Below are 14,396 nucleotides of genomic sequence, written 5' to 3'. Positions count from 1 at the left end.
TATATATATATATATATATATAATATATATATAAATATATATAAATATATATATAAATATATATAAATATATATATATAAAGAAAAAGCATGCATATATGTATGCATGCTTAAGTGTATGTATTTTCTACTCATTATATATTTAATATAAAAATTTTGATAATTTCCTTAAGCAAAGCGCCACATCTGAATCTCTTACCATCTCGGAAAAAAGTGGTTTTAGTTGTAGTGAAAATGACATGCAATTTTCATAAAAGTACATTAAAATGATTAAAAACGACTCGCCATAACAATATTGTCTTCACCACTACATACTTATTTTTATGTTTATGTCCCACCAAGTAGCTCAAGGTGTGCAATACTCTCCCCACCATATCCTCGCAATATCCTAGCAGGTCAAAATTCAACAGGCGCAGTGCGGGGGACAGGGAGAGGCAGTGATAAGTCTTACAATTCAGTTATGCTACTTGAGGGCTGCAGCTTTCCCCAACCTGATGGCCTCGAGTTGCTTCAGACTACAGTTCAACATCTGGAGGGCACTAAATTGCAGAATATGGCAGAAACCCCTGTAAGCCTGTAGGAAAAGCCAGCATGGATTTTACTGTAATTTATCTTATTCTGGATGCTAAACTGTTCTGAGGACCTTGCAAGCTGAAAGGTAGGATACCTGTGCTTTAAAAAAATTAATAAATGCTGTAAGCAACAGACTGGACAAATGGCATCAGAGTTGAGGAAGAGAGGCATTCTGTATTCCTGTACATTAAAAATACTCTACCACATAGGGTTGTGCATTAATGTCAATGCAAATTTGTTAATAAAAAATGCAGAGTTATTAATCTAGTTCAGGCACAGGCAAACTCGGCCCTCCAGATGTTTTGGGACAACAATTCCCATCATCCCTGACCACTGGTCCTGTTAGCTAGGGATGATGGGAGTTGTCATCCCAAAACATCTGGAGGCGTGAGTTTGCCTATGCCTGATCTAGTCACCCCACAGCTAAATTGGCCTTAAAGCTATGTAAATGCCTTGTCCTGATGTATCTAAGTGCACCAGCTGAGGGAAAGCCCTGCTGGAAGAAGTTACACTAGTGTAAAGGACCAAAAAAAGTATGTAAAGGGGATGGGAGTGTTGGGCAAATGAATAAACAGTTGTGCTGCATCAGAATTTCTTGCATCCACTGGTCCCATCCCTGAAGCTCTTTACACCCCTTACATCAACAAAAATACAATTTCGATTAAAATTCACCCCACAGTAGTCAATGGAAGTGTATAAACTGAAAGTTTACACTGCCTCCCCAGCAACCTACCACCAGGAACAGGTGTGATACAGCTTAATTTGCACAGGAAAGATGTCAGTGTATCTGCCTCCTGTCATATCTGTCTGGTTAAGTTTGCTCTCCTGGCTGCAATCCCTTATCTGGAAGCCAGTCCCATTGAACTCAGTGGATCTTACTTCTGAGTAGATGTGCATGGGGCTGTCCTCTAGCTGTGATCTGCAAGATTTGCTTTTCCAACAATAACTATTTTTGTTATTTCTTTCCCAGATCAACACTCCGAAACCATTACTATACACCTGTGCATTTTTATGTCATTCTGTTGTGAAGACTCACTAATGATGAGTACATCTAAGAACATAGGAAGCTACTTCATACTGATCCATTGGTTCATCTAGCTCAGTACTGTCTGACTAAGAGCAGCTTTCTAGGTTTTGAGGCAGGGGTTTCTCCCTGTGTCCCAAGCAATCCTGGGTTTTCTGCATTCAAAGCAAATGCTCCACCATTCACCCATAGCTCAGTGGACTGTATTTCTTTTGTTTAACTTTTTGCCCCATTGTAAAACACGGAAAACAACTCACAAAGTTTAGGAAATCTGCTTCCTGTTAATTTTTTACTTTAGACATTGAGTTTGTTACTAAACCGAAACCGGTACAGTACCTGCGTAAATGATACTGAATACTCTCAAAATGTGGACAAACAGTTCTTTAACTACCTGATGCAAAGAGGAAGTCTATTTAAAAGTTTTGAGAAGTTGTGTAATGTGACTTTATATGTGTATGTTGGCAGAAGAACAGCATGATTCCTGTACGTGGGTGTGGATTGCTAGAATAATCATGCTGATGTAATCCTGGAAAATTTGACACAGACTATAAAGGCTAGGGGAATCATGTTGAGTTTTTCAAGGAACACTGCCTTTTTATTTTTCACGTCGGCTTATATTGAAATATGTTCAGTATTGTTTGGAATTGTTGTCATCTTCACTGCTAAAAAGAGAATTAAATATTAAAACCTACTTGCAGCACTGTGTTATACATTCCTACTCCCACTGTCTTCAGTGAGGTTTACTATCAGATAAGTAGGCAGAGGGTTGTAGCCCATAACTTGAGTAATATTCACCATCCTGACCGGGATACCATGCCCTGTTCTTTTAACATCTTCTTTAAGCTCCAACCTGTACAGTGGTACCTTGGGTTAAGTACTTAATTTGTTCCGGAGGTCCGTACTTAACCTGAAACTGTTCTTAACCTGAAGCACCACGTTAGCTAATGGGGCCTCCCGCTGCCGCTGCTCCGCCAGAGCACGATTTCTTTTCTCATCCTGAAGCAAAGTTCTTAACCCGAGGTATTATTTCTGGGTTAGCGGAGTCTGTAACCTGAAGCATCTGTAACCTGAAGCGTATGTAACCCAAGGTACCAGTGTACTTTCTTGCCACACATCTGAATAATAATAATAAATAAATAAATAAATAAAATACAAATCAGGCAAAAATTGTTGCCTGACTAAAGAAATGTTAGCTGAATGTTTTGATAGTAGAATAATTCGTTAAATTCATTAAGGCTGCAGTATTATAATACACGGGAATGAGTCCCATTGAATTCAAAGGGACTTAATCCTAAGTAAATGTTATTTTTAGTGGATATCCTATCCCTTACCATAAGGTCCTAGAGTAGGTTACAGCAATAAAAAATACAGTATTAAAATCAGTGTTTATAGGATTGTGGTCAATTTTCTATAGATTTTTTCTGTTGTAGTACTGAGGCTATAAAACAGCTTAGTTGTACAGAAAAGAAAGAAAAAATAGCGGCTGATAGTTATAGCTGCAGTTTTAGATGTTCTAAGAAAGGCACTAAAATGAAAGTGTTGCTTCATAAGTTTCCATGAGTCGATGGAGGGTGAAAACTATGTCTTAACAAAGTGCATAAAAGGATACCATGTTGTATAGAAGGTGTGATTACCCCCCCCCCATAGCAATATTCCCTTTCTTGAATTGTTAATTTGTCCACAAGCACAATGTCCCAAACTTGTGAAATCCAGGCTTCAAAAAGATTTGCATTTAAAGTTTTCCCGTTTTTTCCAGCCACTAATCTAGCTGCAGTTAATAAATGGAGGGTGAGGTCTTTTATTGGTTATGTTCCGAATCTGAGAAGTAACATAATATAGTATAGCTAATTTGGGGCTGGTTGTAGTGATTTGTCTCACCATTTGATTGTTTGAAAAGCTTTTCCCCAAAAGGGAATAATTTTGGGGCAAAACCACCACATCTGCACTAGAGAGCCAGGTAAATTACATTCCTGACAGCAAGGGTTAGATGTGTATAATCTGTCTGGGCACATGTACCAGTGATGCACTATCTTTAACACATTTTCTCGAGTTCCAAATGAGATGGATGTACATGGTAGTTTATTCCAAATTTGTTCCCAGAGCTGTTCCTCTAATTCTTCTCCAAAACCTTTTTCCCAATGTAGTCTTAATGAAACGAGAGGAAGGGCAGCCAGTTGTGTGAGGATTTTATATAGTTGGGAGATTATTTTCTTTCCCAGTACGTTGGTTGAGTAGCTGCTCAAAACTATTTAAGCTATGTAATGCCCTTTGGACAAAGCAGCCAAAGAGCAAGGCACACATGACACACACAGGGCTGGATTTAGGTTTGATGAGGCCCTAAACTACTGAAGGTAATGGGGCCCTTTATATGTCCAGCTGTCCTTTGTCAACAACAAATGTACATCCAGGGTTCTTTTCCTTTAAATTTTTTTGGGGCCCCCAAGGGAGTGGGGCCCTAAGCTATATCTTGTTTAGCTTATACGTAAATCTGGCACTGGACATGCACATACAGTGGCTCACACCCTAGAGCTTGTTGTTTAGTCCTTTAGTTGTGTCCGACTCTTCGTGACTCCATGGACCAGAGCATGCCAGGCACTCCTGTCTTCCACTGCCTCCCGCAGTTTGGTCAAACTCATGCTGGTAGCTTCGAGAACACTGTCCAACCATCTCGTCCTCTGTCGTCCCCTTCTCCTTGTGCCCTCAATCTTTCCCAACATCAGGGTCTTTTCCAGGGAGTCTTCTCTTCTCGTGAGGTGGCCAAAGTATTGGAGCCTCAGCTTCAGGATCTGTCCTTCCAGTGAGCACTCAGGGCTGATTTCCTTAAGAATGGATACGTTTGATCTTCTTGCAGTCCATGGGACTCTCAAGAGTCTCCTCCAGCACCATAATTCAAAAGCATCAATTCTTCAGCGATCAGCCTTCTTTATGGTCCAGCTCTCACTTCCATACATCACTACTGGGAAAACTATAGCTTTAACTATACAGACCTTTGTTGGCAAGGTCCTAGAGCAGGCATAGGCAAACTCGGCCCTCCAGATTATCCCTAGCTAACAGGACCAGTGGTCAGGGATGATGGGAATTGTAGTCTCAAAACATCTGGAGGGCCAAGTTTGCCTATGCCTGCCCTAGAGCAAGAGCTGCTAAATTGTGGACCCCTCCGGGTGCTGCACCACAGCTCCCATCAGCCCCAGACAACCTCTGTTGCCAAGAACAGGAGCTGCCCTCTAGCAACAAGTTATAAACTCCACAGCTTAGCCATAAACCATGGTCTGTTTTGGCCCTTCAGATGCCGCTAAACTACAGCTCCCAGCATTCAGAACCGCTGACCTTGCAGGCTGGGGCTGATGGGAGCTGAAATCCGTCCGCATCTGGAGGACCACGAATTCCTTCCAGTTGTTTTTTAATCTCTCTTCCCTCGCCCGCCTCTCTGGGAAGAAGTGATTGGTCAGGAAGGGAGCTGTGCGTCGTGACGTAGCGGCGCCGCGACGACGCCGGCCGCGGCGGCAAACCCTGTTGCCCGAACGTAAACACCTTGCTCGGCCGGGGCTGCCTTTCCCTTCGCTCTTCCGACATCCGGGGTTTTGCGAGGGGTCAGCGCGAGCCCGGGGGGGGCGGTTAGGCGCAAGCTGTTTGGTGGGGGGGGGGAGAGGAGAGGGCGGAGCCTATGAGGCCTGGCTCTGCAGGTGAGTGTATATGGCGGTGGCGGCGACGACGCTGCTGTCCGCCCTGGTTGCCAGGTTCTCTCAGTCGGCGGCCGCCAGGTCGTACGGGGTCTTCTGCAAAGGGCTGACTCGGACCCTCCTCATCTTCTTCGACTTGGCTTGGAAGCTCCGCATCAACTTCCCCTATCTCTACATCGTGGCCTCCATGATGCTCAACGTCAGGCTACAGGTGACCCTCGCCTTGTGAGGGACGGGGGTTGGTGAGGGGGCGTTTGAGGGGGGAGGGAAAGGTGCCCACCCCACCCTTCTCTCATGGGTGAGGGTGCCGGCCTCTTCCAGCCGGTGGGTTGGGTGAGGGTGCTTCCCTATAAAGTAAAAGCACATTTCTGAACTTTGAATTTTTTATACTGTATTTTATGCTTCTTCTACAATTAAGTGTTTTAAATTTGTTGTTAGCCGCCCTGAGCCTGGTTTTCTGAACCAGGAAGGGCGGGGTATAAATAAAAAATTATTATTATTATTAAAATTAAAAACAAACCATGCACGTGTTTTTATGTATCTTCCTCTTTTAGGGGCTATACAAGGTGAGTCCTTTGAAAGAGGTCCCGTGGATACAGGGTACACATGTTCCACGGGGCCTCTTTTAAAAGACTCACCCTGTATATCAGTGCCGGATTTACGTATAAGCTAAACAAGCTATAGCTTACGGCCCCACTCCCTTGGGGGCCCACCAAAAAAATTAAAGAAAAAAAACTGGATGTGCATTTCCAAAATATAAGATAAAAAACAAAATAAAACCTACATACAGCAACAGTGTTTTGTGTTATGTAGGCTGCTATTTGTTATGGGCAAAAGGCTTTAGGTACGTATTAGGTTCATAAATTACCATATAGCATATATTCAACACAAAAAACAGCAACAATTTGTTGTTGACAAAGGACGGCTAGACATATAAAGGGCCCAATTACCTTCAGTAGATTAGGGCCTCATCAAAAGTAAATCTGGCCCATATCCCACTTTTCCCCCAAGGTGGATGGCTGTTCCCTATTTGTCACCCCCGCTCTTCCTACTTCATCCTCACAGCAACCCTGTGAGGTAGTCTAGGGTTGAGCTACTGGGGTGGGGAGTGGAGTTGAGAAGGAAGGAGGCGCTCCTTGGACTGTCCTTAGCTCCCCGCTTGAGGCGTAGGGCTTCAGATTGTGGGAGTCCGTGCTTGCATACCAAGTAAACACAAATGAACCCATCTTGCACATATTGTGTATTTGTTTCGTTAAGATGTTTCCTGGGCAAACGCCTGCCCAAAGTGGCTCACAGTCACAACAGGAAATGAAAATGGTTGAAGATTTACGAAATAGTTTTTAAAATTACTGCATTTTGTAATCCTGCTTTCCTCCGGTATTCACACTTCCCACCTCAGTCCTTCATTTTATTCTTGCGAAGCCAGTGGTGTAGTGGTTAGAGTGTGAGGCTAGGACCTTGGAGGCCAAGGTTCAAATATCTGCCCAGTTATGAAACTCACTGGCATATATTATTGGCATAATCAGAAGCAGTATATAATAATGTTGCTTTCTGGATGATAGAAAAAGGTATATTTTGAAGCTGATATTTCCTCAGTTATGTGGTAGGCTTTGATATTGAAACCTGTGGAAAGTGGTGTGCTCACTGCTAAATTTTACTTAATTTGCCAAACTTTGGGCAGTGTGTCTGCATGTTTTGCTCTTTCTGTTTTTTTGTTTTTGTTTGCATTTGTTGCAAATGGACACCATGGCCATTGGGCTAAGAAAGTCAAAGATTACTCAGATTCTGACCATTCTCTTGATCTCTTTTTCTAGTGCTGTAGATGGATCTGTAACTTAAAAAAAATAATCAAATATAAGAGTTTAGGTTTCTTAGTAGAAATGTGTATTGCCCCCTCCCCTCACAAATTATACACTTGTTTTTCCCCCAGAGGTCTCAGAGAGAATCTGGGACATTATCAAGGAGGGCACAAAGCATATTGGCACCTTCCCATCAGTTAGTTTCATAAAAAGGGCTCTTGTGTTACTATACAAACCCCTGAGCAACTTGGGTCCAAGTAATCTTAAGGACCACTTGGAACCTTATATTTCAGCCTGATCACTAATACAGTGGTACCTCGGGTTAAGAACTTAATTCGTTCTGGAGGTCCGTTCTTAACCTAAAACTGTTCTTAACCTGAAGCACCACTTTAGTTAATGGGGCCTCCCGCTGCTGCCGTGCCACTGGAGCACGATTTCTGTTCTCATTCTGAAGCAAAGTTCTTAACCCGAGGTACTATTTCTAGGTTAGCGGAGTCTGTAACTTGAAGCATCTGTAACCCGAGGTACCACTGTATCATCTGGAAAAGTATTGAGAGTTGTCCCCCATGATACAGAGACCCAGCTGGCTTCAGCCAAAAGCTGCACATTTAGAATGACTGACCCCATGCTATGGAAGACTCTTCCAGCAGAGATTTGGCAGGCATCCTCACTTTTAACAACTATCTAAGATTATGGTGTGAAGTTGCATGATACAGCAACCTTACTGACTCCAAGTTACTCATTGTCTAGTCATTGCCTGTATGGGAGACCACAAGGGAACCCTGTGTATGCTCCCTTGAGTTCTATGGAAGAAAGGTAGGATATAAATGTAATTCAATAAATCATGTCATACATTTTTTGGGTAATTGATTGCTTCACTGATCACAGACTGTCCTAGGTGTAATGTGGGAGGTATTGCATTGTATTTTGTATCTCTGTTCAAATCTATTTTCACCCTTACTATTCTTAGTTCCTTGACATGAGTGTGGTTTTACAGATTTGTCTGGAGTGCTGTGATAGGAACAAGCTGGGTGGGAGGGTGGGGAATTTTCCATGGCTTTTATTTTTTTTGTAGAAAATTCTCTGTTTCATAACTTGATTAGTAACAATGAGTGGGTGCCTATAGCAAATTTATTATTAGGCAATCTTGGAAGTTGCAAAAATTTAAAATTGTATTATATAGAAATAAAAGAAACATGCTTAATTAGATCACTCTCTAGGGCATCAGAATTTTGTTCTGATTCAGATTGATAATGTTCCAGTGCAGACCACAAATCAGACTAATTTGCAATTTGCATTTTTTCCCAGAAAACCAACATCACTGGTAGCAAGATTGATATAGCTACCTGCAAACTGGCTTGTCAAGTTGCAATAAGAACAAACGTTCTGTGTGATCAAACTTACATAAGGGTCTGTTTATATCAAGGTGGTCTTGATGTGTTAAATAGTTTTGCTATAGCATGATCTCTTCATCTCCTGATTTTAAAACTGTATGTAGATCAATGATTGTTGTTCAGAAAATGTGATGCTCTGCATTTTGATACATGCCCTGTTGTTGCCATGTTAAGATGGAATTTCCTACAGTCTCCTGGTCTCTCTTCTGCTTAGAGGAAATTATTCCTTGTTCAGTAGAGAAATCAAGTCACTGTTGTCTCAGCAGAAATCAATTTTTTTAAAAAAATGAGACTTCTCCAACATTTTGCTTAATATTTTTAAAGAAATTGTGCTCTAGAATGATTCTGGATTATGACATCATAATTTACCTCCTGGAATCTTATTGGTTGAAGTTAGCAATTGTTATGACAGTTGCGTTGCATCAGCTCACAAAAGGGCAAAACTAAATTACAGTATTCTAGTTGTAAAGCGAAACAGAAGGTAATGTGTACTAGAATAGAGGAATGTTTGGTTTTGAACTGCCTTTTTTTATGATCTCCAAAATGAGTACAGGCACACCCACCCACCCAACTTGCGGTTGACTTGTGCACGACCGCATATATGTGTGGTGGTGGGAAATAATTACATCATTTAATTCATACCCGGAAATGGAGGGAGAGAGCTGGAGAGTCCTTGGAGCCTGAGGAGGACTTCAGTGAGGGCAGAGAAGAGACTGAAGGCACAACCGGGCCTTGTTTAGCCTCTCTGCCTAACAGCTGGTGTGCAGGGTAGCTCAGCACCAGCAGCTGCTTTTCTGCTCGTCCTCCAGCCTCCTGCCAGCCTCAGAGCTTCAATTCCAGTTGAAGTTGGTTTTTGGTACAGTATTTTTGATCTGGATTGTAGAGCGGTAGAGAGGGCATTTAAAGGGTGTTTAGAGGGTTCTCTCCACATGTGATTTTCACTTACGTGTGCAGGATGCTAGAACATAACCCCTGCATAAGTGGAGGGTCGCTTGTATAATATTTGAGTACTCCATAGGGTGGTTTATGAGGCTAAGGAGCAAAAAGTAAAGACAGAACTTTCTGTGGTAAAAAGTAAGTGGGTTCAGAAGATCTGAAAATATGGTATAGATAGATACTCTTACTTTAGAATGGGATTTCTGTTTGCTTAAAACAAATACTTGGATATGAGATGGTGGTTAGAGTTTCAACTTTAAATCTGTTTACTCAGCAGATTAGCAAACCAGTGTTAGAAACTGAGATGTGGAAGCTAGGAGCTAAATGGCACCTTAATCTGAGGTTATGGGCGCAACAACGGAATGTCTAGGCTAATTTTTTTAATAACAAGAATACAAAGCTGAAAATGAATGAACTGCAGCTAAAATATTATGTTCATTTTTCACATGGTCTAGTCCTTTCCCCCCATATATTCTTAAGAGGGTCTCTTCTCCAGTCTCCAGAGAGTAGCTGGAAGTGGGGAGGCAGAAAAAGGTCCTCCTTCCCTTTCACTCTGCAGTTTTAATCTGAAATCTCAGGTGCAGTGCTGCACCCAGGGCTCAAAAACTGCTCGTGCTAATGAAATTCCCTGTCACAAAATGCACCTAGAACAATGGGAGTTTCAAACACTGTAGCAAACTGATTTATGGTAATGATGATGATGATGATGGACTGCTTTCCCCCTCCAAAATGAAGAAAAAAAGTCATTTGATCCAGCGACAGGCCACACATATTTTGGCCTATTTCTACCTTTTTTCTTAATGGTGACACAGACCATTCATAATGTAAGAATATTCTTCACAACTGTGAACAGGGCAGTGGGGTGGAGTAAGTGAAGACAAGCTACAACAATTAACTATAACGTTGTTCACTGCTTCTGCTCAGGCTACGCAGAAAAAAAAAAGGCATCTTGGTTTCTGAAATTCATTCTGATGATGCAGATAAAATGTGACTGATAGAATTATACAGGATGTGGTCCTAGTGTGTGAAAACAGTCAAGATCCAAGGATCTCCAGGCATGCACCTTCACTGGTTGCAAGTGGCCGATAATCAGGGTGCAAAATGTGCTTGGCACCTGGCTAATTTTGAACACTGGAGAGGGAAATGGACAGCATACAAGCCAAAGACCACTTGTGTACATAACAGTAAATGGGCCATTTCTTCAGTATCTTAGAAAAACACCTGCAGTGAGGTTTTGGTAATGTGCAATGATTTAATCAATTAATCTTTCAGTTCATTTTAATCTGCGGATTAGTACATTAGAGAAATCTTTGTTGTGCTTCATAGCCCTAGTGACAACAAGTAACTACTTCTGTTTTTTGTGTTGTTTCAGGTACATATTGAGATTCACTAAATCGTGACTTATGCTACAACTAAAAGGCATTCCATTATTTACTACAGTTCAGTACAATGCAGAGTTTGGAGGACAGACGGGTGATGCATATCTCTTATATTAATATGGAACAGGAAGATGATGTAGGACACCAACACCTGCGTAAAAATGCCCTGAATGAGCAGAATGAAATTCTTCGTCTTCCAAATATCCAGTCGTTAGTGAACAACTCTCACGTGGATAATAATCATTTGCAAAAGGAGTTCTTCTCTCTTAAGATCAGGAACTGCACTCTGTTTAAAGCTGTCCCATTGCCTCATATTGGCAAAAAAAGGCCACCACGCTTGAGTGATGCGGTGAATGGAGCTGCATCTTCCAAGGAATCGCTAGGTCCACTTTTTTCTCCTGAAAAAGATATATTTGAAAAGCTCTTTAAACACTTTGATAGCACTGCAGTGACAGGCTGGCTGGAGAAGGCACGCAACTTCATTACTGACATGGGCACATGGAGTTGTTGTGGAGATAACTTTGTACGCTTTGCACATTTCTGGCTGTCTGAACTCCAGTACAACCACAAAGAGCAACTGTTAGAACTGGAAATGGGAGTTATTGAGGATGAAGTACGCCTTGCTTTTGAGGGGTCAGGCTCCAAGGAGTTCCAACCATCGGATTTGAATTCCATTCTTGCAGCTGCGCTGAGTGAATATCCCATCGGACTTGTGAACGACCAGAACCCATATGTTTTTCTTGACTATTTAAACCTTATGTCTTCAGCGGACACATCTGAATATAAGGAAATGCTTTCAGCTATACAGTACACAACCAAGAACCCTCAGATAGCTCAGTGGTTGCTAGCTATACGAGCATTTGCACTTGCAAATCTCTGGCATGCAATAGTGAAGGTAAAAATGCAATAGTTTTGAAATGCTAGTGCCATTTTGTTGTAATGTTCCTTGTAAAGTACTTTTAAGATCTGTCAGTGGCCAAGAGAGATAATAACAGGAAGTGTTGTAGGAATAACTTTTAGGCAACAGATATAAAAAAAAAAGCTTTAGGGAGTTAGTGAGCTGTCATACCTTTTATTATGGTGTATGTGGATGGAGAAGATTTCAATATTTTCAGGCCTGTTGAGTAAAATGTGTAGAACTGGCTGATAACAGGCATTAAGGACCCCATCCTGTTATTTTTTCTGAATTAGTATATAAATATTACTAGGACAGGGTTGTATCCAATACTAGTCCTATTTCAATCAGACCTATTGAAATTAATGGACATGCATAATTTAGGTTTATTAATTTCACTGTATCTACTTGGAATATAACTTAGTTGGATACAACCTGCCATGTTTGAACTTTGTACCCCTTTGGGCTGTTTCAAATGTATTATGGTGACAAACCTATATTTTTCATTGCATCTACACTCGTCACGAACAACCCCAACTTTCTGCCTTGTGCATGATAGTTGAATGCAAGTATTGGGAGTGTATATTACTTTTTAAAACATAATCTGTTAAATGTCTCTGTTGGGCCTTTCTAAATCCACTTGCCCTTGTTCACACTATGAGATAGTTCAACTGTAATACCAAAATTGCCACCATCTGACAGATGCATGATTTGCGAGTGGCCACTGAGCCAGGATCTGAAACTGTGGCTTGAACTGTTTTGCAAACAGCAGTTTGGTCAAGCTGGTTTGGCATTCCACCCCAACAAAAACCACCATTGCGTCTGCTCTTGGAATCCGTTGTTTGATAATTCTCTGAAAAGACAGTGGCAGGGGGAAGCTGCAAAGCTCATGTTTTCCCTGTTTGGCATTTCAGTTGAACAAATCCTATGAGAAGTCTCCCTACTGTAGCAACGTTAGTAAGGTCTTTTTATTCTAAGCATATCTCTGATACTGAACACACTTATGTGCTTCTTTTAAAAGAGCTGGTTACTCTAGAGCTGTGAAATTTATCCGTAAGCAGTGAATGTGTCTAGAAGTCAGCACAAATGTCTCATTATTAATCTCAGCTATATTCGTCTGGGGTAGAGTGTTGGCCATGGTGCCTGCCAGTAGCCACTTAAAAAATTGAACTTTGGCAATGCAGATAAGCATCTTGCCTTGGCTACTATTGGCACTGGGGGAAAAAGAATGGGTGATGCTGTCAGGGATCCTTAGGGCTGGTTCCATTGCTACTCATGACAGTGGTTTAACTTGTTCCTAGGCAAAGGTCTTTAGCTGAACATGGGCTAAGCATTCTGTTAAACTGTGTTTAAAGGTGATTGTACACCAGCCTTCCCCAACCTGGTACCTTTAAGACGGTTTGGGCTACAACTCCCATTGACCATAGCCATCATGGGGAATGGGCATGGAAGATGGTAGTTCAAAACAAGGTGCAGGGGGAAGACTGGTGTTCAATATTGGGTAAAAAATTGCTATGGATGCAAGCCTTCATCCTGTTTAATAAAATAAACAAGAGTTGGAATGCTGTAGGAATCTTGTGTCACACTCTTCTTATTTGTTTTATTTTTCCTAAGAGGAATAGCTGTGCTTAGTTTCTTACAGGAAGAACAATAACCAAGTGTCATGGGGCACCCTAAATACTGACATACATTGTGGCATAATTTCTTGGGGATCAGTGATTTCGTATCCGTATTCTCCCTTTTTTTGTGCATTTGATGAAGTGGACTCTGGTCCATGAAAACTTTTACCATATTAAATCTGGCAGTCTTTAAGGTACTGCAAGATCCTTTTGTGTGTGTGCTTTGCTACCAAAGTCACGAAGACTTCTGTCTCCTTGCAGCTTTTTACTGATTTTTGCGTGTACACACACAACCCCAAATCAGAATGCTTGTGATAAAAGCCTTAATATGAAATTGTGGACTGTGAGGAAAGTCTTCCATTTTAAAAATGACACTTTAAGCTATTAAGAAAACATGTTGGTTGGGTGACTTGGTAATTTTCAGTTAGATCTGTGAGGCAATATATATTACAGATGTATAGCCCTTATGTCTTTTAACAGCATTCAATTTATAGTTCTGTCCCTAACGGTTCATTGCAGAATTTTTATCCTTATGCCAAATATAGAGGATATTGTGTATATATAAGCACCGCCAATAAGGCTTCTTTTTTTCCTTACCCATAATGTAGTTATTCCAAACAAATGCCAAAACTACTGCTTTGTCTGACTGTATATGAGTTTAAAAGATTGGATGACATAAACTTGATTTTTTTTTAAAAAAAAGAAATCCATATCCAAATGAGAACTAAATGTGTTGCAATAAAAAAACTTATCCAGTGAGCAGAATATAGCTGCCCCCTTTAGGTGTTAGGCTCTTTGTGGGCCACTATATGATTGAAGCATCTGATTGGGTGGAGGAGTCAATGGTGGTATCCACTTAAACTGTTTTGCTGGCACTATCAGCTCCCCTAACCTATCAGAGCAGATCTATAGGGTGCATCGGGAGAGGAGAGGGTGGGGAAGTTTCATTGTGCAGCTAACACTTATTGTACTAGTGGAATAGCTGGCTCTCACTTCAGGCCTTTTCGCAATGTGTAGGATGTTGGAGGAGCAGCCAGGCATGGTGTCAGGGCACCATGTTCCCCTGTATTCATTTGTTAGCCCTTCATGTCGCCAGTG

General features: G+C 41.4%; 1 protein-coding gene and 1 long non-coding RNA gene across 4 annotated transcripts in view; both read left to right on the top strand.

The window, feature by feature from the left end:
• Window positions 1-113: 113 nt before the first annotated feature.
• Window positions 114-2,287, top strand: LOC310749298. The gene is made up of 2 exons (XR_014541542.1): window positions 114-657; window positions 1,543-2,287. It is a non-coding gene; the product is annotated as an uncharacterized lncRNA (long non-coding RNA).
• A 3,061-nt stretch (window positions 2,288-5,348) lies between these two features.
• The window catches only part of FAM220A (family with sequence similarity 220 member A), a 29,239-nt gene continuing 20,191 nt past the window's right edge, over window positions 5,349-14,396 (top strand). For 2 of the 3 annotated variants that reach the window (XM_083585280.1, XM_083585278.1), the window contains exons 1-2: window positions 5,349-5,487; window positions 10,778-11,679. In XM_083585280.1, the coding sequence (XP_083441406.1) occupies window positions 10,855-11,679 (825 nt within the window). In that variant the 5' untranslated portion in view covers window positions 5,349-5,487; window positions 10,778-10,854. Of the gene's footprint in view, window positions 5,488-8,829; window positions 8,951-10,777; window positions 11,680-14,396 lie in introns of those variants that run through there. The other variant, XM_083585279.1, reaches the window with a different exon arrangement.

This window comes from Podarcis filfolensis (assembly GCF_964270895.1).
Source record: "Podarcis filfolensis genome assembly, chromosome: 14".
NCBI classification, from domain to species: domain Eukaryota; kingdom Metazoa; phylum Chordata; class Lepidosauria; order Squamata; family Lacertidae; genus Podarcis; species Podarcis filfolensis.
This window is presented reverse-complemented; position numbering and strand designations above follow the sequence as displayed.